Raw genomic sequence first — 26607 nt, 5'->3', positions numbered from 1 at the left:
TGCACCAGATCCCCAGTCAGTGATCAAGATGCATTTGGATTGAGTTTATGAGGGCCATTGTCTTCCAAGTATCCATTCTCTCTCTTGGAAATCAAATATACTTTGATTAGGCCCTGTTTAGGGCTAATTTTTTTCAAATGGATTAGAATGTAAAAAAGTTTCAAAATGTCTTTAAAAGACACTAGATATTGTGTTAACTACAGAATGCAATTTACATCATTCTATAATAGAAAGGTCATAAGTATTTTAATTAAAATAGGACTGAACTGAGCAGTACATCTGGGTACAAGTGATCTCATTATGAGCGAGATGGTAACCTGCTCCACTTGCCTACATAGTGGATATAAGAGGGTTTAAATGGTTTAAGTTGCTTCCTTATAAGGGCTACTGAACCAAGAATTACTGCATGGGGAAAAGCGGCCTTCATGGTGCACCTATGCTCCCTCCCACATGGATAGACAGAGGTGGAGAGAGACTTAACTCTGCTCCACCACACCATCCAACATCTGAGCCATCACAGAAGGGGAAGTAAATGGTGCCAGATAAGGGGCTGGTGCAGATGACTTTCTTCCTTCGGGGAAAGGGGAAACAAGCATGCATTATGATTCTGTGTGTCACAGTTCAGCCCCTGATCTGCTCTTGGGACTGCACAGCAATGTGAAGCCCTATAGGTAGCATCTTGTGGTAACTCAGGTCAAGCCCTATGTTAATAAACCAGGAATAAATGATCAAATTATTATTAATGGTATATGCTTTAGAGCCATTATGTTATAATTCTTAAAGTGTATACTGGAAATACGCTTGAAATGATTTCAGATTGTCACCTACTCTTTGAGGTATGGACTGTCTTTTTTATTCTGTTTGCACAAGTAACACAGTGGGGTCCTGCTCCACGACTAGTGCTCCTAGGTGCTGCTGCAGTATAAATAATAATAACCTAGATGTAACCTGTGCTAACACAGTGGTTCTTGTCCTCTGCTGGTGGCTAATCCGTATACAGAGCTTTATGGGTCTGTTAGCCCTGGTCTACACTACGGGGGACGGGGTAGGGGGTCGACCTAAGATATCTTAGGTTGACTTACCTGGCCGTGAGGACGGCAGCGAGTTGACCGCTGCCACTCCCCCTTCGACTCCGCTTCTACCTCTTGCGAGCTGGAGTTCCGGAGTCGACTGGGAGCGCGTTCGGGGATCAATTTATCGCATCTAGAAGTGTTAAGGAAAAGTTAGTATATGTGCATATGTGACTCCATTTTGGTTTGTATTAGGTATAATTTGTAACAGACGAGACACAAAAAATTGATCACTACCCACCGATCTGCCAGGTAGTGAGGACCTGCCCTTACAGCCTTTACACTAAGGGGCCTTGTTCTTAGGCTATGTCTACACTACAGGTGAGTCCAAATATAAATCGCAGTGTAACCATGGTATGGCAGCGGAGGCACGACTCATGTACATACCCACCAGTTTCAGGTGGGTTGGTATGTGGCATGGCTCAAGCATTCTCCTGCTGCTGCTACTACCTGTGCTACCATAGCAACGTGGTTATTTATACTTGTGCTAGTTCATTGAGAGTTAGCGTGCAAATGTGTATATATACACAAGTAGGGGAATCACACCCCTTGCTTGTAATGTAGACATAGCCTTAGCGTCATGCAGGAGAGGCTTATATTTTTTAGATCCCAAGGTCTTGAGTTCAGTCCTCACAGACAATCACCTATCTAGGGGTGTCATGTTGCATGACCTTAAAGTGCAAATAAATCTATTTTCATAACTATTGGTGAACTGATCTTTGTTCAACAAGTGGTACCTGTAGAAGTGGTATCTCCCATGTGCCTAAGGAAGTCCAGGTATCAGATATCGTCTCCTTCAGTAAACATTTAGTAGCCCTTGGAAGCAATTTCTCTGATTATGTTAATTACTTATAAACACAACTGTGCATTTTTAAAACTTTTTACTAACATATTTCCTTATATTGTAAAGAGAAATGCTATGCAGTAGCTCCATATGAAATGAGAAAGCATAGCACATTTCCTCTTTATATGCAACAGTTTCCTACCTTATTTACTTCAAGTACATCTGTGCTTTGATGAGATTAATGTATTATCATGTTTTTGGATCTTGGAGTTCACTTGTAATGAAGAAAGCTGCTGCACAAAGAAGCTAGCCAGCAAGAATGAGACTAGTATCATAGTATTGGTCATTTAGCAACTGACAATCAAAGCAGAGATTAATTGCAAAACTTTCTTGGTCTTAGACTGTAGCCAAATATGCAATCCATGATAACTATTCTATGGTTTTGATCATTTAATCCATCAGTATGAAAGGATGACTTTCCCGATTCACTAACACATGTAGAGCCCTTCACTGTTCCTTCATTCTTCTTTGCAGAAATGGATTAAGGCTAAATATGGCCCAGGTTAACCAAAATTGTGGGACTCCAGACCTACTCAGAGATTTTGGAAGAAGGAGGTTGAAATAGCAACATTTAATAGCCTTTCAGAATATGTGGCTCAGGCCAGTCAATCAGTTTGATCCTACCACTGCTCAGAAATGGAAGCCAGAGTGGAGAGATTGTACTTTGTCCTTATAGCATCTTATATGTATATATTGCTTTTTATTCTAATGGTTGTTCAGCAGTGTGTCTGAATTTACCTATTACTAAAATGTAGCCACTTCTGCTGTGTTCCACCCAGATGTTTAGCAGAAATAATTGAGTACCAAAAAATCTGGACTCCTGTGACTGAGGTCCACCACTGTAGGCTCATGTTCAGATCTTTTATTTTCCCCTGATATGTCTGATAGGGAGCATTTTACCCATTTTCCCTACCCATTAAGTGCAGTCCAGTTATTCATTTTCTGATTCTTAGCACTGGAAGCATCTTATAGCAAGGATTTGTAGCATAGTCACACAATATCAATTAGTTACTAGCTTTTATATATGGAAATGTGGAGTTTCTCTGTTACTTTGAGAATGGGGAGCCAAAGTCACAAAGATCCAGTTTTTCAAATAAGAAATTGCTGGATTCATGTTGGCAAACACAACTGACTAAACACATTTGACTCTGATCCTTTCCCCATTGCTTTATTAGCAATTTACTACAACTGGGAGATTTCAGATATTATTATGGTCTTGTTATAGTGCTGGCCCTTTAAGGGAGTCAGATGCCTAGCCTAGTCTACCTATGCCAAGCTCCACCGAAGAGAATGAGCCAACCTGTGTCCACCTGGGGATAGTTAACTGCCTAAGTAGATAGAAGGCAGTTAATTAATTAATTAAAAAGCACATGGACCTAATAGAAAGCTTAGGAGAGAGAGCTCAGCTGAAAAAAGTTCCTGAGAAGAAAGGAAGCTCCAGGGGAGGGGAGCTCCTAGGGAATCTGAACTAGGCAAAAGCTCTCCAGATAAGGATGCCTGGGAGAGACCCTAAACAACCAGGAGAGAGACTACAAAGCTATACAGCCTGAGGCCTTACAGTAGAAGGAGCTGCTGCTGGAACCTAGAGATATTTTGTTTTGGGACTTTAAAGTTCTATGCAGGCTCTGAAGTAAAAGCCTTTAAACCCTTGTACAAGTGCTTCTTTCAGCAAGCTTTATTTATTGCTGTAGAGTGGCTTCTCCTTGACCGAGATGTTTGTGACCTCAGTGTCCCCTTATTAAGGGGAGAAACTGAGGCTGGCCACAGCAGAGCAACGTCTAGTCACAAGGGGGTGCTTGGGAGGCAATGAGGCGCCTTCTAGAGGTACAAATTGCTATATAGGAGACAAATGTATAAAAAAACTCCACAAAATGATATAGCACTAACCTTTTACAAATACTGCCAGCTTACAAAGAGACTATTTAAATACAAGCATAGTGCTATAGTTGAGTAGAGGAAAGAGACTTTTTCCAGTGGTGCATTTCAGTTGGGGAAGAAAGTCTAAAACAAGATGAGTTTTGATGTTTCTTCATATCCATTCCTTCACCAACATACTGGGACCCCCTGGAACAATACATTTACTTGAGATTCAGAGAAATGTGTGTATTTGAGATGCTATATAGCACCCAGCACTAAAACAAGTACTACTAGATTCTCTACTTCCAAACCTCCTGTTTGCCTTAGGATAGCTAAATAAAAGTACAGAACTGGTGGAGTCAGGAAATCTGACTTTGTGTTTGCCTTGATCTTTGACAAGTCACTTAATCTTCATTTTACAGAGGACTTATATTTATCTATTCTACAGGGGTTTGGTGAGTGTATTCGTGAATTCTTTTGTAAAGCACTGTATATTTTTGTTTATGATTTATTTTACATAATGCAATTACTTTAAATTATATATTTCCTTAAGGTAAAATCCCCTTGTGGCAGGATGCTGTTTTTCTATTATTACTTCCTGTAATTTTGTACTGTGTCTGTTATTTTTTGTTAGCCTGAAAACTCCACTGAAAGGAAAGGGTTGAGCTTTAACTGACTAAGTAATAATGGCTCAGCAGGTAAAACACTTGAGTATTGTTAATTACCTCTGGCCTAGAGCCATTAAGTTGTAGTCCACAAACAAAGGGGTTTGATTGACTTTTGGCAGGGCAGCCTCTGAATATATGTTTCACATGGATATGTTAGTTCTGCTGTACTGTGGTATAAACCAGGCTCTTTGTTAAAGAATTCAAGCTGTATTATAACTCAGGGTATGTCTGTGCTACAGCGGCACGGTTGCTGTGCTCCAGCTACGTGACTGTGTAGTGCTTGTGTTATAGACACTTGCTACTCTGCCGGAAGGGGCTTTTCAGTCACTTGTACCTGAGTGTCTACCTAGGCATGTCTGCATTGGGGCATAGGTCGTCTTAACTATGGCTCTTAGGGTGTGAACTTTGGCACCCCGAAGTGAAGTAGCTAGGTTGACCTATGGTTTAGGTGTAGACCAGCCTTAAGAGTGAGACATGAAAGGATGATATTTTGAGCTGTCTGGAAAAGAGGCCTGTGCTGCCTTCTGTTACTTGGAGGGCGTGCATTGGGAGGGTGGGAACAGCATTGCCAGTCCATGTTAGGACAGAGGGCCACAGTGCAAATGGGGTACCAGTTACCTTGGTAGCTGATTTCCACCAAGTATATCATTGAGCATGAGGCTAGAATCCTGTTCGGCTGCCAGAGAGGTGAAAAGGCTGCATGCACTCTCTTCCCCAATAGAGATCCATCTATTCAGACAGGGATTTGTCCATTAGAATGGAGAATAAAATTAATTTTTGCTAGATTGATATGTCTAGTCTTTTCCCAAAGGAATCCTGCCTCATTCAATGCACAGGACAGACTGCATTCTGAATGAATTGGGCATGTGCAATGAATGACACTACTGTCTGTAGGAATCTCTGCCACATTTTGTTGTAGAAGTCAGGTAGTGTACAGAGAATGAGACGGGATTACAGGATGAGAAAGGATGGTCTCCTGTGCAAGGAAGTTGAATGCCACCCTGGAGAATTGGATTCTGCCTCTGCCACAGAGTTCCTATGTGATCCTAGTCAATTCACTTAAGCCCAAATTATCACAGGTAGTCATTAATTGTGTTTTCCTTGTTTTCTGGGTGCCCAATATGAGACATCTGGGGTTAGATTTGCAGAAGTGTTGAGTGGTCATAACTGCAACTGAAGTCAGTTGGATCTGTGCTTTGTGAACATATAAAATGTTATGATGATGCTAAGAACTCTGAAAAATCCGGAAGTAGCTATCTTAATCTGGGCAGCCAAAATTAGTGGACACTGACAATTTTTGCTTTAATCTCTGTGCACCTCAGTTCTCCAGCTATAAAATGGGAATAAAACCACCTAAACTCTTATGTCATGAAGTGTCATGAAGATAAAATGCATTTGTTTCTGTGAAATACTCTGATACTATGATGAGAACACCATAGCCATACCCATAAAGAAACTAATAATTTTGTATTCAGTACAGGGTTTGGATGGTAGGTGGCAAATACAGCTGGGAGCCACACATTGAATATGGAGGATAAAAGGAAATATTGAATAGCTATCTATTCAGTGAGCATAATCCATCTTGTACACTGAATGAGTCAGGGGGCTGTAGAAAAACTGTGTGTCATGTAATTAAAGACCACAGGGTGGGCTGATTTAAATCACCAACCAGGAAATCTTGATTTAAACAATTTATTTTAATCATGTTTCACATTGGTACTTCTAGCTAGTTGATGTAATCATCTCACGCCTACTTTTTGTTCATAGACTGGAAGAGAGAGAGAGAAACTTTTTCTGCTTTTTGAACTCCCAGTTGGTTGCTTAACTTTGAGTGAACTAGTCACTGAACTATTTGAAAATACTTAAATGAAGGAAACATTCTCTCCGTACCTGTAGAAGAAGCTAGTGCTTTCAAACGCTGACTTAGCACTTCAAACTCTGGTTCCAGATGCTCAGCAAGTGACTTCAACCAATTCAGTCATTTGGCTTTCTTTGGACTTTGGCAGCAAACGTGTCACTTTGTGTGTGTGTGTTTAAAAAAAATGATTTGAATAGATTATAGTAAGGTTAGGGCTTAAGGCAGGTTCTAATAATTTCAAATGTACTTTTATATAGTTTTTTAAAATAAATCTGTATTTAATTTTTATTAAAATATACAATTTTAAAAACCTGCTTTATTTCTTTGTTAAAATCATCCATTTTTTTAATCCTCCCTGAAAGAGGAGGGATACACACAAAGGGAGCGAATTAAGGTTGCATAGGCAGTGTTAATCCTGGTATTTCCTAACTTGTGAGTGCTTGAGTTTGCAATCTTAGTGTTCTTTTAAAATAATCTTTTTGATGTAACACTGATAGTTTTGCTGCACTTTTTTGGTTTGATTTGTGTTTGAATGTTGTTGTTTTTTAAAAAAGTCTGATAGGAATTTTGCTAATGTGTGGCAGCTCCTGTAGTTCAAACCATAGCCTTTGGACCTTAAAATGTGCATAACATTTGAGCACGAAAAAAGTGTTTGAATTAAAGGCTTTTTTTTTATTTTATTTTATTTTTATTTTTTTTTAGAAAATGTCACCTTTATTTTTATACGTAAAGTCCCACCGTATAATGCAGATTTAATTTAAAAAGTTTAGCCTCAGACAATGAGATTAAAATTTTGGACATGCTTAGTGTAAGGATTCTCCTGTCAATTGACTAGTCTTTGCTAATCCTTAGAGTATTGTGAAGTCATAAAATGCTAATAGTCAGTGGGTATAATGGCAGATCATCCAGGTCACATGCTCATATCAGTTTACAACTGTTCCTAACATTCAAAGCAATGTCAGTTTGCTGTGGCTGATCCGGAGACTGAGCAAAGTGTAATAGGAAATGGCTACAGCTGCAAACAACTTCCAAGGGTTTCCGATATTGTTGGAGAACTGCTTAGTTAGGAAATGAAGGCCCTGTGGCTACAGTGGGGTATATACTTCTTTTTAACAAAGGAAATCTCCATTGTTTAACATTGTGGCTCTTCATCCTGGTTGAGCTAACATTTTCAAAACTAGAATCAAACATTTTTTGTTAAATCATATGCTAAATCTTCTGAAAAACCAAAATTGCATTTAGCTGCGATTTTTAGCTGTTCAGATTGTGCCAATATATTCCCTATCCATTTCTGCCACAAATCTCGGAAGGTATATAGTAATTAGCTGTTGCTTATTTGACATATATTGGGGAGAGGAATAAATGAAGATGTGCAGTCTTGCTATCTTCAGGTCAAATTTTTGTCTTATTGAAATTAATAGGCTGCAAAACTGCCATTTCAGTCAATGGGGATTGCACATACAGACTGAGGTCAATATATAGCCCTGCATTTGAAGACAGAATTTAATTTAGCACAGGACTACTGTTCTTTATAAAAGTACTAGCAAGCGTTTGAAGATATGTGACTAGACTATTGACAGATTTATTTCAGACATTGTCTGTAGTCTTTTAAATGAATATTTTTTTTTAAATATAGTTCTACTATATTCTTTTTTAGAAAAGAGGTGGGGTATGAAGCAAGAAAAATAAAGAAAATGAAAGAACACCACTACCCCAGAATTGTTGTCACTCTAAATTGCAACAGGATAGGCCATCTTGTGGCCTGGCTTAAATAGCATTGCAGAGGCATAAGGAAAAATAAGATCCCCTTCCCATGCTATTGTGGAACCACTTCACATCCCTGCTGCAGGCATGGTACTATGTACTTGGAACTCTGCTTGTGTGGAGGGGGGTTGGATGCCATCACAGATGAGTTGAGCTAGAATGTGGAAATAATAGTAATCATAGCACATTGGAAAGGTAGAAAGCACATTACCACCTTTGGAATCAAGAAGAGTATCTTGCCTTTCTGAGGTATGGTTCCTTCCCTGTTGGATGGTAAGTACTGCTCCTTGCACAGAGCTGATTTTTGTAAGTGCACAGTGTAGACCCAGATGGAAAATTGAAAGCCCTTCCCATGAAAAAAAATTTGTGTTTCTGAAAAACATTTTGCCCCAAAATGGGACGAAAAGTCAAAACCACATTTTTTTTTGGGAAGGTTTTTTGATAAAAATTCAATTTCATTTTGTTTTGGATCTTCACAAGTAAAGTTGACAAGAGCCTTCCTGCCTAGCTGCTGGAGAGTCAGAGTCCACAGTTCCAGCACTGGAGGGGAAGAGCACCCAGGTTGGTCTTCCAAGGGCTTGGGGGCAGATGGAGTGCCTGGGCTGTCTGGTGCTCCAGCCCCAGAATTTGCCCCTGGCCACTCAGCTTAGCAGTCCTCCAGGAAAGTTTTTGTCAGTTTCACTGACAGAAAGTGAAATGACAAAAGTCCTCTAGCAGGGTACCATCAGTTTGATTTTGGTTGTGCAAAAAGGGCATTTTTTTTTTCTTTGTCAGAAAAAAATTTGTCAGAATTTCTTTTTAATTCTGTCACCGTTATGTATACACACTATTAAAAGCATTTGAAAAGAAAAAAATAGGACAGATTTCTGTTAGGTTGCACCTATTTATTTCATGTTTGCATAGATATGAGAATACACCTCTGCTGTTTTGGATTGTCTTTATTTGAGCAAACACAATCAAGTTACAGGACTTGCACTGAGAATTAAAGACCAGCTAGAAGGAGCAAGTAGTCTCATATGTAGGCCTTCCCCTTGTTGCTTTCAAAATGTGCTCACTACAGCATCCATGGAGTGAGTCCTTGATGATGAAGGAAAAGGGTACTTGTTGCATTTAAGTTGGTTTTTCTATCCCCCATCTCCCCCCAAATGGGAGTAGAGGGGGATGAAGGGGAAGTTTGTGGAGAAGAGGAGGAAGCAGCTGGGCTTACTCAGGAGGAAGGCACTGCCATTCTTTCTGACCGGGAGACTGAGACTGGGTGGGTGGAGTATTTTTCCCCATACAGAACTTACCAGGATTGGGTTGGCAGCACCTACCCATGAAATTTGCAAAAGGACCGAGTTTCCTCGTGACTTGCTGTGGGCATCACACTTATCACCCTTTTTCCTTGGGGCCAGGGAAGGAATTTTTCTCTCTCTGCCAGACTGGCCAAGGTATGGTGGGGGTTTTTCCCCTTCCACACAGCAGGTTTGGCACCCGGTGGAGTGGTGTTGGGGAGTTACGTTATAATCTCACAATTTAGTAAGTGAAACTTGTGGCAGCTGTTCCGTGCAAGTTCTTGTTATGGAAGGGATACATTTATCAGACAAAGTGGAGTTGAGGAGTATTTGAGGGAAAGCATCCCTTAGGGAGCTAAGAAGGGGGAGTTTTGGGGCATCTGTGTCTGGTACAGTGGAGAGCCGACCCTCCTCTTGTGAGGGGAGGGTCGCAGGGTTCTAGCTACAGTGTGGCTGGAGCCAGGTAGGGGATTATGTGTAAATGGTTAAGGAAATTATGATAACCTGCACTGTACAACTTATTGCCAGGTATTCCCAGATATTTTTGGTGAATAAAGTTGCAGCCTAATTAAATCACATCCCTTGCCTCCAGTCTTTCTTCTGGCATGGCTGGAGAACTCTTCTTGGTGAAATATTTTTATACTCAAACGTTGTCTGGCATTGTTCTGTGTCCTTCTCTCTCCCTACTAGCAGCACAAAGCACTATCTTTAGGCTAGTGTGTATTCTAGGGCTGTGCTGTTGTGAAATCCCTCAAAGAAACTTTCAGCATCTAGTATGGGTTGAAATTCCACCACAGAAATAGAGGAAGAGGAGTAAATTTGCTCATGAAAAGGAAGAAGAGGCGCTGGAAGAGAGGGGGAAGCTTCAAGTTCCATTTTCAAGTATGGGCGGTGTGTGTTGCCTATTTTTATTTAATTGAACCTACTTGTCAGTTGGTGTACACAGGGCAGTATAAGTTAGATGACAAATATTGGGGTTCTTTGTGTTTTAATTCTTAATTTTGAATTGTTTTAATTTATTATTTTAATAACATGCATATGGAACTAGTAGCCTGCAGCAATGCACGCACACAAATCACAAAAAGAAATCTTAAGATAATGTATAAAGCTGTCAGGAGGAGTATTCCTGATATCATTTTGAACTCCTGCTTCCTCTGGATTTCTGTCAGTGTGCATATGTCCAACATAAACCATTCTTAATATCAAAGGATAAAAAGACAGTGGATGAGAATCCCATCTCAGAGAGTTGCTATCCTTTCAGGTTAACTTTTCTTTCATTTTGAGAAGATTTAGATATGTAGTCAGAGAAAATTTCAAGAAGATGAGTGTTAAACTCATAGCAGCCCAGCAAAAAACAAACAAAAAACCAAGCACCAAAATGTTTGGAATTTCATATTTTCCTTTCAAAGACAAGAATTCTTTTTGCTGGAAAAAAAAAATTCATTGTGAGGCAGGCTGGTTAATGCTATATTTTTACATCTCTTTTTATTGTTTTGGGTAACCAGCCATTACTTACTGTTTCAGTTTCGTGAGAAATGTATCATGTCTAGGCACAGCTCCATCCAAATCTGCTGTTTTAATATGCATATTGAATCTTTTGGAAAACTCTCCACTTTTCTCTTGGTATTGGAGAGGGAGTTATGTATATTAACTTTTCTGTGTGTGAAGCCAAAAATCAGTTCTCAAAGTTGCTACAGGAGACCTGATTCTCAACTAGAATAGAGTACAGAAGTTGTTAAAGCTGATGAAGGAAATCCATCTTTTACAACTGAAAAGCTTTCAGTGGAAGCAGTGAATTTAAAGTTTAGTATCCTAAAAAAATCCCTGTAAATCAGATAAATTAAAACAGGTAAAAATAGCAAAACAATCAAACAAAAGCTAATAATTTAGCTCAGAAAGTTGTGTTCCCTGTCCCATGTGTAGTTTAAACAGAAAGGAAAGGAACATGTTTTTGTTACCTAAGCAGAATGCAATCAAACTAGCTTAGATTTTCATCCTTTGTCTTGAGATTTTTCTTTAAAGTGGATAACATTTCTTAATCATTTTTTTAAATATCTTCTCAAATCAAACTAATTTGCTGCTTCATCTTCTCTAAAATTAATATTTACCATGTAATGTGTTTCGTTTTCTCTGCTTGTGTTATAAGGCATACTGTGGTAACACTGAATGTGATGGGGGTGGGGGGGACGGGGACTGCAACTGAATTACCAGCTGCATCTGCATTCTTTTTGATTTCCTATATAATAGAGTTTATTTTGGCCTTGTTTAGGCCACGGGGACTCTCACCAATTAACAATGAACCCTTCTGAGGGCAAAATTGAATATAGTATCTCTTTACATTTAGGTCCAAATTCTGTTCTTGATCATTCTGTGTAAAGCTAGAGTGGCTCTAGAGTAGACCAAGGTAATTGAGATGAAAATCTGCTCTTTAAAGTTTGCTTTCCAAGGATAGAGTTACAACACTGTAATAGGGCAGACTAACTTAACATAAAACCTGCATGCTGTTGCCTTATCTGACATCTTGTATAGGGTATGTTGGAACGTCTTATTTCCCAAAAGGCAGCTCCTTTTAATATAATACATTAAGTACTAAGAAGCTTACATGTTAAACCACACATTTTAATTTCTTATTTTGCTTAAGGCACATCACTATAATTTTCCTGAAATCTTTTGATTTCATGCAGCTGACTACATAAACTTCTGTGGACCAACTGTTGCTCTGTTGCACCAGTATGTAGGAGAGCAGAATTTGGCCGTATCTTGGTGTGTCAGACTTAATGAGAGAGTTTCTGTGCTACTTTTGTAGCTAGCAAAAGATTGATTTTTTTCAAGTAGTAATACATTTTCTGTTTATGTTCCATGATGCATTTTGATGTCTGTAGAAATGTCATGTGTCCAAAAAGAGTTTCAGTTGGTGAGATTTTTATTTTGTTGTCGTTTTTACAATTTTCAATAATGTTGCCATTTTTCTTGTGCTATAATTGAAAATAAAGCACAAATGAACATTGTGGAAGTATTTTTCCCTAAGTAAAAACAGTTTAATTGTAGTAAAAATAAGTTTCCTGACAATTGTAACAGCTTGGAAAAACTGCTCACTATATTTTTAAAATGCCTGGGATGTTTCTCTCTGAAACAAGATATTGCTAATTACCAAATAACATTAAAATGGCAGGTTTAAAGTTCATAAACTGTTTGCACAGCAGGGCGAAGCCACCATAAATACTGAGTCCAAATTTATGGTGGTTGATAGCTGGCTCCACTATACAAATGTATTGAGTTGAATAGGTGGGGTGTCTTTAATGAATGCAAGAAAAAAAGTTAAATATTCAAGTTTGTTTAGCTACAGTAAATGTCAGATCCAGTATCCATCAACCAAAGTTTTACACTGAGCAGAAAAGTCCAAAGAGTTATGTATGGTCTTTTTTTCTATCCTGAAGAATTCATCAAAAGCTTCTGAGATTCATACTTATGGTGCAGGCATTTTATGGCAGTTTAATCATGAAGTATAAAAACATCTGGAGCAGATGAAGTGAACCTTAAAACTAACTAATCCTTTAATCATTACTCTTTTATGTTTCTGCTTTCAGCTGATCATGACTTTATTACACATTAACAACTAAAATGTTGGCCTCACTGAGATTTTGCTGTTTGAGTAGAGTAGTATATATTTGCATTAGCTGAAATAAACCTTAAGTTTTTTTATAGAGGAGATAATTTTTATTAGCTGTTTAAACAATACGATTATGACAGCTTGAAACTGTCTTGCCAGGTATCATGAGACACTGGGCAAATAGCGGTGAGCTTACTATTAAAGAGCTTAGGACTCAAGAAGAGGAAGAAATTGGCGAACAATGAAAAGGAAGTAACCTCACATACTGATTTCTGAATGGACTTGGACTGTTGGTATTTTATTTGGTTGTAGCTTTGGTGGTTTGGATGTCACTGAAGGCAGTATACTGTTGCAAGGAGAGAGGAGACTTAACAGGAGTTCAATGCTACTTGCTACCTAGTGGTAATAAAACCAAGACTTGTTCCAACAAAACCAAGGCTCATTTTACAGGAAATTATGTATTGTTAACAAAATAGCAACAGAAGCAAACATGAATACTTAGAAGGAACCTGACTATGCACAAGTATACAGAGTAAGAGTAAGCAGACTGGAAAAACTTGGGAGAAATTTGTTCTCTCACTCATCAGTTTCAGTTACAGAAACCTTAAGTCTCATCTACATTTTAAAGTTTTACTAATATAACTGTTTGGTTTGTGGTGGAGATGGGAGAGAATGTGTGGGGTGTTCTCCTCCCCCACCCCCTTTTGGTTTTAAAAAAAAAGTTAGACCAGTAAAAAGCTATAAGATGCAATGGAGGAATTGCAAAGAATTTTTTTTAAAAAAACAAACACAAAAATAATATTATGGGATGGAATAGAGGGAATTGTGGGAATTTCATCTTAAGCTTCCACAATTCCCTGAGAGGCACATTGATGTCCCACAATGCACTGAAAAAATTTTCCATGAGGCAGTTCCCCAGACAGTGGCATGGAAGATAACTGGGATACCTACCCACACTGCAGCATACCTTGCTGATATAACCTGTTGCTGTGAGGATGCACTGCAGCAGCAGCAAAGACAGCCAAGAAAAACTGCATTGTCGGCAGCTGTATGCCAGCACTAATGCTACCGGTAAAACTTTCTAATGGAGATGTGGCCCTAGTGTAGATGTAGTTTCACCGCTTATAAAGGCGATATACCAGTATAGTTATGCCCCTTCCGGAGTGGGAATAGCTAGATCAGTGTAAAGCATTTTTATACTCATATATAACCTGCATCCACAGAGTTGTGTGTCCTGCGTTAACTGTACTGGTGGTTTGCTTAAAGTGGTACCACTTTCTAGTGACGACAAAGCCTTTGTGGTTACTTGTAATGATAATAGTTTAAATCCAGAAGGAAATATGATTTTTAAATTGATGATGTAGAATCATTGAAATGTAGAGCTGGAAGAGACTTGAAGAGATCATCTAGTCTAGCCTTCTGCACTGAGGCGAGACCAAGTATATCTAAACCATCCCTGACAAGTGTTTGTCTAACCTGGTCTTAAAAACCTGCAGTGATGGGGATTCCACAACATCCCTTTGAATCTTATTCCAGTGCTTAACTATCCTTATAGTTAGAAAGTTTCCTAATATCTAACTTACATCTCACTTGCAAATGAAGTTGATTATTTCTTGTCCTGTCCTCGGTGGACACTGTGAACAGTTGATCACTGTCCTCTTCGTAACAACCTTTTGAGGAAAGTTAATTTAATCACTTGTACTCCCACTTCTTTAAGGCAGGAAAATCTAAATGTGTTTTGCAGAAATGTACATTCTGCACCTTTATTAAGATATATTGTATTATTGCCTCATCTGAGTGGGTATGTGAACCACCACAAGAAATTAAGACAATTGAACAACAGCATAAAATTTTCAAAAGCACCTAAATTCCATTGTAAATTGATGGGACTTAACAATTTTTGAAAATGTTTACACTCAGTCCGAAGGTTGTGGAATCGTTATCTTTCTGGGGGAAGTTTTGTTTATAACAAAGTCTTGGTGGAGACAAAATGATGATGATATTATTTAGTCCTTCAGTAATCTGTGAATAAAGTAAAACCAAATAATTGCTATCAAAACAAAATTATTCATTCTACTTTTTTTTTTCATTTAGATGTCTTTCTCTCCTAAATCCACAACAGTGATTTTGATCTCTGTAGTTTAAAATTCCAGCAGTTCACACTAAAAGCTAGATCCACAAAGAGCACTTAGACTCAGTGTTCCAACACCTGGAATCCCCATCCTTGAATTAGGCACCCAGGCTCCTTAAGCAATGCATGAGGAGAGTTAGGCACCTATGAAATGAGGCCACAACAACGAGTACTTTGGGTGGGGAGCTGCCTCAGGTAGCCAATAGGCAATGCTGAAGAGAGTAATGGCCAAAGTCGCCTTCTGCTTGGGATTCACAGCCATGAACCCTTTCCTAGAGTTAGATGCCTAAGCGCTTTCTTTGGAGCCAGGAGGGAGAGCAAGTCTCTTCTCCCCGTCAGGCAGAGGAGAGAATTGAATCTGTCTCCCACATTGTGGATGAGTGCTCTAACCACTAGGCTAAAGGTTATAAGGGGCAACTCCTACTCCAGCATTGTGTTTTGTGGGTCCTGATCCAGGTGGTGACTTCTGAGCATGCCTACTGGGTTGGGGTCCACAGGCAAGATAGGTGGGAGAACCATAGTTTGCGGATTGTGGTGGGACTTTGGCATAAGATAGGTGCCTGGACATCTAGACAGAGACATGTGCATATGCTCACTGGCAGACTTTTAGGTGCCATGGAGAATTTACTAGTGGAAATTTAGGCACCTAAAGTCCTTAGAGAGTGCTAAGCAGGGGTTTTGAGGACTTGAATTTTTGATTTAGGCACCTAAAGTAGTTGCAATTAAACATCTTAAATCCCTTTGTGGTTTGAGCCCTAAAATATTCCAGTGTGAAAACAGTTCTTTTAAGTCTAGATATTACTTTCTCAAGAAGTTATGCCTTCATAAAAGGAGTCTGTATAGCCTGAAAGTAGATGTGCTCAAATCTGCATAGTTGCCATTTTGATGATGCATATAAGCAATTTACCATAATATACTCACTAAACTAGTTTTCAGCCTTCTAATACAAAAAGTTAAAGATTCAAAATGTTTATTCGCTTGACTGACTTTCAGATTTCAGAGGAACAGCCGTGTTAGTCTGTATTCGCAAAAAGAAAAGGAGTACTTGTGGCACCTTAGAGACTAACCAATTTATTTGAGCATGAGCTTTCGTGAGCTACAGCTCACTTCATCAGATGTTTACCGTGGAAACTGCAGCAGACTTTATATACACACAGTATATATACACACACTGTGTGTATATAAAGTCTGCTGCAGTTTCCACGGTAAACATCTGATGAAGTGAGCTGTAGCTCACGAAAGCTCATGCTCAAATAAATTGGTTAGTCTCTAAGGTGCCACAAGTACTCCTTTTCTTTTTGACTTTCAGATGTTTGTGTAATGCTGTTTTTTCGTCTGCAGCCCATACATTATTAATCTCTGGGAGGCTGCAGGTCCTGTCTGTACTTCCTGAGTGAAATCACTAAAATGATTAATGCCTTCTATGATCAGCAAATTCCAAATCTTTGTTGCTGACGACTGTTGAAATAGTGCGGGGAGGTAGGTCTGACTGAGAGAGATGTGAAATTATGTACTAGACTGAGTAAAGTTCTTTGGCTACTGATAACGCAAGTGACTCTGTGAAATATTAGATATGGTATAAAGATATGGACCTTTGATCCGATATATAAAGTCCTGCAGTCTGTCATGGCAACACACACAACACTCATAAACATTGACATCATTGTACTTTATTGAATTTCTAACTTTATGATACAAGCTCATCAGTAAGGGCCAGTCTGCTATCTTTTTACTCTCATTAGGTGAAATCCTGTCACTATTGAAGTCAATGACAAAATCCCATTTACATGTTATTTTTACCTATCTTGTTGCACAGTTCCATGGGACTGTTCAGAGTAAGGCACTATTTGAGTGAAAATAGCAGGATCTGGTCCTAAGTGTTGGAGCCATGTACATAAGTACTTAAGCAAGTACAGTAGAACCTCAGAGTTACGAACTGACCGGTCAACTACACACCTAATTTGGAGCTGGAAGTACACAATCAGGCAGCAGCAGAGACCCCTTCCCCCAAAAAAGGGGAGGGGGGAAGGGGCAAATACAGCATATTGCTGTGTTAAATGTAAACTACTAAAAAAAAATAGGGAAATTTTTAAGAAGTTTTTGAGAAGGTAAGGAAACTTTTTCTGTTACTGTTTTATTTAAATGAAGATGGTTAAAAGCAGCATTTTTCTTCTGCCTCATAAAGTTTCAGAGTTGTATTAAGTCAGTGTTCAGCTATAAACTTTTGAAAGAACAACCATGACATTTTGTTCAGAATTACGAACAATCTCTGTTCTTGAGGTGTTCGTAATTCTGAGGTTCTACTGTACTTAAGTCCCATTTAAATCAATGGAACTACTCATACTTGAAGTTACACGCATAGAATCACAGAACTGTAGGACTGGAAGGGATCTCGATAGATCAGCTAGTTCGGTTCCCTGCACTGAGCCAGGACTAAGTACTATTTTATCTAGACCATGCTTAAATGCTTTGGTGAACAGGGATGGAATTAAGCATGTGCTTAAAGTTAAGCAGGTATTTGAACTGCATTGCTAGTAGCTATGTGACTATTTAGTTATATGCATAGTCCACTCGTTCAGCACTTCAAAAGAGGTTTTTTTCATTTCCCATAGTTTGTAATGTTCTCTTGAGGAAATAAATGTTACATTTACACGTCTATGAGTTTTGTCCCTTTTCTTAGTTAATGATCGTTTTAGGAAAAACTTTCCCTTCTGTTTCTGCACAAGTCAACCTGGTGATAAATTATTTACGTGGTATTTGCGAAAAGCATCATCATTAGTGCCTGCACGATTCTAGGACTAAAGTTTGATCATTGCACCTCTGCTCACTGGATGGCTGTTTGTTTCAGCAAAACAAAACAAAAAGTGGTGGAACATAATCCATCAACACTGGTTGCTTATGCTTTTGTGTTTCAGAGTCAGATTGGTGAATTTATAAGAAAAAAATAAACCAACAAAACAAGCAAACAAAGAAAAAGGATGGTCCCTGTCAGATTAAAACTATTTTAAAGTGTGGTTCTACTCAAACAAGTGACTGAAACAATAGCACCTCACTAATCAGATTTCCTCCCAGTGTATTGTATCTGCTGACTTTAGTGACCCCAAAATATGTTTTTACTGCTTTTTACTTCTGTTAAGCCTGCAGAGCCAAGAGTGAGCTGGTTCTTATGAATTTGTTCTAGAAAGAATTGTTTATTATATTCTAATTATTTACACCTGTGCAAAGCCATTAAAAACAATTGGTGTCATTGAGGGCCTGTTTTAGACTGCAGAACCTTTATTACTGGTGATGATTTATTTGGGGGAGGAGGGAGGAATTCCCTTAATTCTCAGATCCCAGGTTGAGTTCGCAAAGCTGGCAGAAGGAGGGAGGAGGAGATGGGTTTTTTTTAACCTGTAAACTGAACATGCTTGATGCATAAAATTCAACAAAACAGCAAATCTTGAAACCTCTCCTCCTTTTTTATGCCATTTTTGTTAGCCATACTGCATAAGTAAATGGTCCAGTTTTTTATGATAGAATAAAACAAAAAAATGTATTAAATTAAATACATCTTCAAATCCTTTATGTAAATTTAAAACATATTTGAAATTAAATTTCCCCTTATTTGCCAAGAGTGAAATTCAGGAGTTTCCATTTCCTTTGCAGAAACTGAGATGACATTATAAAATGAATAGGCAGTGTTTTGTTTTTTTAGTTTTTGTTTTTTTAATTAAAGCTTTTGCTGATGGGTATTAAATGAAGTATTACTTGGGATCCAACTTCTTGAATATCTTTTTAATGTAATCTTAGTTTTCATATGATAATGCATTAAGAGTTACATAGCACTTTACAGGATTTAACTAATAGTCCCTTAATGGCCAAAGGGAGATGGTAGGGCGCTATACTGTTTTATACTTGTAGAAACTGAGATAGCCAGGTTAACACGTGATTTGCTCACACAGTGAACTGGTAGCTGAGCTGACATTTGAACACAGGTTTGCCAACGATGCTTTATCTAGGGAGTGATGCTGTTTGCATATGGGACTGTCTTATTTATGCTATTTACGTAAAGTTCTAAATTATTACATTTTTGTTCTTCTATATTTTTTCCCCAAACATTTCAATGGTACTTAACCTAGGCTAGACAAAACTGAAGTGATTTTAATCTGGAGATTCGAAACTCGAATAGAGCTGTTTAGAAATTCAAGCAGACAGTATCACAAGAGGCATCCAGTGAAGTGAGCTGTAGCTCACGAAAGCTTATGCTCAAATAAATTGCTTAGTCTCTAAGGTGCCACAAGTACTCCTTTTCTTTTTGCGAATACAGACTAACACAGCTGCTACTCTGAAACCTATCACAAGAGTGCGAACTCAAAAAAGGAAGGAAGGAGAGCAATGAGAAGTGTTAATCATATTTTGTTCTATGATTTGTAGGATGACTGGGATTTTTAGATAGAGCCTCACCTACGCTTGGCATTTTTTGTTTAGTGTGGCATGGCTGTGATCTCTTCAAAGACTCTCTAAGTAATTAAGCTGCCTTATGAAAATGTGTTACTGATGTGGCAAGTTTTGAAACATTACCGACTGTAAAATCACACCAATTTTCTAGAAATATCACTTGTTTCATCATTAGCTCAATAACGATTTTTTCGTAAGGTTGTGTTTTCCCAAGATGCCTGACCTATCTCGCCCACTCTGTACAGAGTGTATGTATTGATTCACATGCAAAATCACAGTTAATATTGTAAGTTATTGGACTTTATTTGTGTGTGTTTCACTCAGCAAGAGCAGATAGAATAAAAAATAGGAAAATCTGATTGTAAAATGACACTCTCCTTTTCTGAACAAAAACTGCCAGTTTTGTCAGAGCTCAATACTCACTTCCCTTATTCAGAAGATGGTCACCAACAGATAATAAGGATTTCAGAAGAGACCTAATTATAGACATAAACTACTTCAGTGCTCAATTAAACTTCATCCTTTACTTTTCCACCACTTTGGCATTCATTCTGTATTTCCTTCCTTTCTGACTTTAAGGTAAGTATGTAAACATGTTTAATTAGAATTTTTGAATTCTTGTCCCCCATTTTCAATCTAAATTGTTTCCTGATATTGACACCCATAACAAACGTGGATGGGGATTTGAAGAGTGGCAAGAAGGAAACAAAGGAAACCTTTTAAAGTGTACTAGCATCCTGACAATATTGAAAATGTATTCTATCAAAATACATTGATAGCTGGACCATTGAGTATACTTATCCTTACCTAAGTACAGAAAGTAACTTGATTTTAAAACACTACAAAACCCATGATTAGCAAAAGTCATGTTGTGACCTTCATCTGGCCCCACTGAAAAGTTACTGAGAATTTGGAGCCAGTGTTCACCCACAATCTCTGTTGACATTAATGGGAGTTTGCTGCCTGCATGTCCGTGGAAGCATTGGGCCTTATTACTAAGTCCTCTGCCCCAACTTAGTAAAGACACGTCCTTGAGTTAATACTAGAGCTGAGTAAACATTTTTGGAGTAGTAGTGTCTTTGCTGAAAAATTCAGGTTTGGTCAACCTGAAATTATTTGAGAATTTGACATGAATTTGCCAAATAGTTTTGGCAGCCCCCCCAAAAAAGTGGGAGAAAGGGGAAGGCTTCTTCTCTTTTAAAGCAGTTAGCTGAATGGTTAGGGCATTCACCTGGGATATGGAGATCTGTGTTCAGTTCCACTCTCTGCCTGATGTGGAAAAGGGATTTGAACTTGGATCTTCCCCATTTGAGTGGAGCCCTCTGTTCTCCATGGTTACAATACTCCATAGTTTGGTGGATAATCTGTCCTGTTGAACCTGCTCCACTTTGCATAAATTGGAGCAAGGGTTTGAACTTGACTCTCCCACAGCCTAGGTGGGTGCCCTAATCACCAGGCTATAGAGTCATTCTTACTCTTAATTCCCAGGTCCAATAGCTGTTAATTGTGATTCAAAGAGGCAATGAGTTGTCATTCATAGTTCAAATCCATGCTCCAGTGACTTCAGTTATTTATACACAGTGGAATAGCTTCAACAGGACAGATTGAGATGGACCTACAGCATTATATCCTATAGCACAATGGCTAGGGTACTGTCCTGTAACATGGGAGACCCAAGGTCAAATTCCTGCTCCACATCAGGCAGAGTGTGGAATGGAACCCAGGTCTTCCACATCCCAGGTAAGTACCCTAATCACAGTGCTAACGGTTACAAGTGAGACTGCTGCCTTCTCCTCCTCCACCTGGAAAAAATATTTTTTCAGTTGATTTGTTTGACCCTAAATTGATTTTTTTTTCAGTTTGCTTGGGGGGGGGGGGGGGGAGTTTGCAATTTTTCTATTCAGTTTGACCTGAACTGATTTTTTTTTTCCATTTTTTTGGAATTTCCAGTGTACTAAAACATCAGTTATTCACCCATCTCTATTCAGGACTGCACTAAACATTCAGAATGTTTGTGTTTAATATGTGTAAAGGGTTTGATTTACATTGCAGCAGAGCAGCTATCCTATTCAGATAAATGTTTAAATACTACTTATTTCTTTAGGAAAATGGATACCAGTAAAGAGTTAAATGCAAAGAATGGTGTGTGGCTGTCAGAGAGAGAGAGAGATTCTAAATCCAGAGGTGTTATATTTCCTTTGTTGGCATTAGTTTCTGCTGAATTTACAGGATATATATGGTGAAGACTAAACCCTTCTGTTAACAGTCTGAAGTGTTTTAACAGAACTGTGTGGCATGCAACATCAGAAAACTTAGTCAAAAGATTATTAGAAAATGATTATTAATACAGCAAAGCATATTAATTTTAAGTATATTGCTTACTTCTCTGTTTCCAAAATGTATCAATCAACTTCAGTTGCAGAAAAGTCTAACCTGACAAATTCATTTCACAAATGCAGAGGTAGGTTAGACCTTGAACTTCTAGTTTGGGGCATTTATTTGCAGTAAAGACGGGATATGTTAGTGTATATTTGCCTTATGATGTAAGCCTTTACTGGCAGTATTTGGCATTCACTAGTGTCGTTCCCAGGGTTCACCTTATGGAGTTAGGTCTGCATGCCACTGTTGAAAGGGAGGGTTTCCCAGCCTTGTGGAGTAGGTGGAGTCTGAGAATCTTAAGGATCCACAGGGCAACACAAAGCATAAGCACGTGGATCTCTTAGAATGAGTTTACCCTTCACTGTGGTCTCTGGTGGGCTCCTCCCTGCCCTGATCCCCAACCCCTCAATAGCAAGACACATCAGCAGCTGAGCTGGCACACTCTGTTCTGCTCTGCGTTTTTCTGTGAAGGTGGTTGTAACTGCAGAAAGAAGGCTAGAGCTTCAGTCCCATCTCAGATTTTCAGTCAGAGGGGTCTCAAGGTGCTCATGCTTCATAGAGCAGTTCATTCCCCCCTGCATATGTAAAATTTCCTTAGAAGCACTTTATGGGCTCCCCAGAACAAGACGTACAGCAGAGCTGCTGCTTCCCAAAGTTCTATCTAAATATTTGCTCCTTTTGCCTACATAAGGGGAGGAAAGCATCTGGTCCTTCATTTGTTCATTTCCATTTAACAATTCCAAGCCGCTCCCTAGTGTGCAGGTGACAAGAAAAGGGATGGAATGATCAGCCTCAGCCAAGAGGCTTGGTAAATGCTTTGTCTTTGCGTGTATGAAATGTTTGAAGCTTGCCAGTGTTCACAGCTCTGTACTCTGTGTGGGAAGATGTAACTCTGAGGAACTGAATACACAGTCAGTGCATCTGACTTTTTCCTCTCCCCCCCCCCCCCCCATCCCCAATGTATAGCTCTTCTATAGTTTTCTGTTTTTTCTTCAGATTTTTTCTGTTTTCTTTCATTAATGTACTTAATTGATTCCCATTCTCTTTGGACTGTATGGTGGCCATATATTTAACTATAAGTAAGGCTATGATGTAGTCACAGAGGTCTCGGCAGTCATGGATTCCATTACTTTACTGGACCTCTGTGACTTCTTCGGCAGCTGAAGCTGGGGTTGCGGCTGGGGCTGGAGCCAGGGCCATGCACCCCTGTTCCAGTGTGGGGGTACCAGCTTCTGCTAGAGCCTGCAGCCGGGGCCACGTGTCCCTGCCCCGCAGCTTGCGGTGAAGGCTGCAGCCCACCATGTGCACATTCCCCTGCCTTGCAGCTTGTACACTTATTTTTAGTTTTTTTTAGTAAAAGTCACAAACAGGTCAGGGGCTCTGTGACTTTTTGTTTATTGCCTGTGACCTGTCTGTGACTTTTACTAAAAATAACCGAGGCAAAATCTTAGCCTTAACTGTAAGTACCCATTGCATATATTACTAAAAGCTATTATAATTATTATGGGGAGGGGGGAGGTGCATACAACAAAATGGGAGGAACGGTCAGCAAATGTTAGATAGAAAAAAGTACTCACTACAATGGAAGAATGAAATTGCTGGAAAACCGAGGACAGTTTTGACCATAATTGAAAGGATTGTGATTTATGCTACCCATTTCTTGAAGAATAATAGTCGTCTGTATAGTTGACAGGTATTGTCATATATAGGAGTTACTCATATTATTTAGATGTGATTGTCCATTTTTGTTGGTGTATGTAGGCTAGAATTCTTTTGTGGCAGGGTATTTGCTAGCTATGCCAGAATTCTACTTCTATTGGCATTTCTATGTAAGTAAAACTGGAAACTTATTGATGTTCATTTTTTGAGTTTCAAGCTCTACTTCTATCAGGGCTGTGACACAAAATAGATTTTTTCGGTGTAGCAATTCAGTTTTCATTAGTTGATAAGTTTGTGATGTTTTTGTTATGAAAGGTGTGTTTATAATAAAAAAGAGGTAGAATAGAACTGTTAATTAGGAGACCTGAGTTCTATTCTTGATTCTTCCACTGATTTACTGCAAGATCTTGAGCAAGTCACTAACATCTCCATACTTCAATTCTGCCAAGAATAATAGTACTTACCCATAATTGCAAAGTGCTTAGAGATCCTCAGATAAGAGGTGCTGTGGACCTGCATTTTGGTGCAGGGGCCCTGGCTCTGCTTCGACCCTAGCTTGCCCCACTCTGCCAGCCTGGTGCTCCAACCGGGGGCACGGTCGAGGGCTTACCCAGCTCCCTCCATCTGCCCAGTGATTCTGCCAAGGAGTGGGGTCGGGGCTTGTGGTGGGGTGCCTGTTTTTTTGGGGGTCCCCAATTGGCTGGGGCCCCTGGGCACACCCCTTTGGCCCAGTGGCTATTTCGCCACTGGGAGTAGGGCGAGCTTCAGGCGACCCAGTGGAGGCACAGGAATCCTCAGAGAGGTAGGCCTGCCACTTGGGGAGCCAGGCCCAGCATGGGACTGGGCCAGGGGCCATTGCCGCTAGAGAGCGGCTTCTCTTCCCGGAGGTGGGAGTGGACCTGGGGCTCTAGGCGGCCCTAGCCAGAGTATCCATCACCCCCTGCAAGGTGGACTGGTAATGGTCGAAGGGAGGCGTGCCCAGATCTCTTTCTCTCTCTCTCTCTCCCACCCCCCGCCCCTCCGAGTCATTTCCATCTTGGCTACGCCACTGGTGTGGTGGTGGTATTATTTTATTTCATTTTCACATGAATGTGTCTCAATGACTAATATCATTAACCTGACCCTAGAAATGATTAATTTGGGTAGGACCTCTTCCTAGTCAGATATTAGTGTCTCTATTCCATTCTCTTTCTCCTTGGCCTCTCCACTGCTTTGGATACTGTTGATCGAACCTTTCTTCTTGACATCATATTCAAAATGCTCGTCACTCTCCCCATTCTCACCATCACTCACTCACATAGCCTGGCGTTTGTCTTTGGCTCCTCTCTCCCTGTTGCAATACCAAGCCATGTGTAATGCCCATTACATCTTCCCCCATAACATCTCTAACATCCACCCATTTCTTTATTTCTCTACAGCTAAAAATGATTGGCTCCATGTCATCTCCTTTCTTGATTACTGTGAACTCCTCCTTATGTGTCTGCACCATAGATTTCCCTCTGGTGGCCAACTAAACCAACTTTAAAGCTGTTTTGCACTAGTAGAGCAGCTTTAATCTGACACAGGAGAGGATCAGTGCCTAGTCTTGAGTCCTAGATTAGCTGTCTTCTGCTAAAACGATTGACAGACATTACAATTGACTTATGAGTGAATACCCCCCTGCAATGAATGGGGTCAGTTCACATATGTCTTTGTATGTGAGATGGAGACATGCAATTCCTGTTGGCTCATAGCTGTACAGATGTATCTGAGAACAAAATTGGATCTGCTGTCTAGACACTAAAACAGCTCTTCTTTGGTTCACATTCCAAGGGATATCTTCACAATTACAGACTAGAAACTTTTTTTAATGAAAATTTAAATTCTGCAGACATGAATGAGACCACCAAAGACGACGTCCGGGTTGGGCATATCGCTGATTACTGGCTCAGTCTCCATCACAATTACTTTTCTGCAAGGACTGATAAATTACTCTTTTATATTTACAGGGCTAATTATAACCACATCAAGAAAGCTAGACCGAGAACAGCAAAGTGAACACATACTGGAGGTAAATGATTCTTTTAGATCTCTGAAATATAACAACTGCATAGAACATAGAACCCATTAGTTTACAAGGAATATAATGTTTACAATATGAGCTACTCTACATAATGAATTCAGGAAACAGAATTAGAGAGAGAAATTAATCCTTATTTTTAATAGATAACAATTCACGGAACTAAGCACCTGATAGTAACAAAGTGTGTCAATATTGTTATTTTTAGAACAGATGCAAGACAGAACTAACATGCATGCTAATTTTTTAACTCGAAACTGAGGTGGTATGGTTCTTCCAAATATGGTCTGAGATCAGAGGCATTGCTGTGGAAATACTTTGGTTTTCTTTTCTCCTTTTTGCTGTCTATAAATGTGAGAATAATTGTTTCATAACTGTCTTTGGCTGAATGTGTCTGTATATCTCCGAAAGGACAGATGCAGACCTTTAATGTTAAAATATATGGATGATATGTTAGAAGGATGACATGGTATTTTTCCACCTGTTGTAACACAATTATCTGTCACATTCAAAACTTAAGGATAATTCTGCTTGGGAACCTGCATTTTAACTTGAACATATGTCTGGTAAGTTAATAGGTAAAAAATTAAACATGTGTCTTGTGGATTCAGAGTCCAGTAATCTGGGTATGGAAACCCTTGGCCATTTCCTTTATTTACTTATATCTGCTTTTAATGGATGAACTGGAGTTTAGTGCTCAGCTAATACCATCTATTCGCTCTGGAAAACATTATTTAGAAAAGAAACTCAAAACATTGTGCTATATATAACCTAAATATACAACTAGATCAATATGTTGTACTGTTACTTTGCGTGCTGCAAGTTTCTCTGACATGAAACTACCAAATTTACATTTTCATAGATTCATAGATATTTAGGTCAGAAGGGACCATTATGATCATCTAGTCTGACCTCCTGCACAATGCAGGCCACAGAATTTCACCCACCACTCCTAAAAAAGACCTCACACCTATATCTGTGCTATTGAAGTCCT

The 26607-nt window shown here is 39.2% G+C and overlaps 1 protein-coding gene across 8 annotated transcripts in view; it reads left to right on the top strand.

Annotated features, from left to right (window-relative positions):
• FAT1 (FAT atypical cadherin 1) overlaps positions 1-26607 on the top strand; it is a 148910-nt gene that overhangs the window by 54353 nt on the left and 67950 nt on the right. For all 8 annotated transcript variants that reach the window (XR_012158655.2, XM_073341873.2, XM_073341878.2 and 5 more), the window contains exon 4: positions 25543-25604. Coding sequence is in view for 7 of the 8 variants with exons in the window: in XM_073341873.2 (XP_073197974.2) it covers positions 25543-25604 (62 nt within the window). In the remaining variant the exon portion in view is untranslated. The remainder of the gene's footprint in view (positions 1-25542; positions 25605-26607) is intronic.

The sequence above is a fragment of the Lepidochelys kempii genome, chromosome 4, assembly GCF_965140285.1.
Source record: "Lepidochelys kempii isolate rLepKem1 chromosome 4, rLepKem1.hap1, whole genome shotgun sequence".
Classification (NCBI taxonomy): Eukaryota; Metazoa; Chordata; order Testudines; family Cheloniidae; genus Lepidochelys; species Lepidochelys kempii.
Note: the sequence above shows the minus strand (reverse complement) of the source record. Positions and strands in the feature narration are given on the sequence as shown.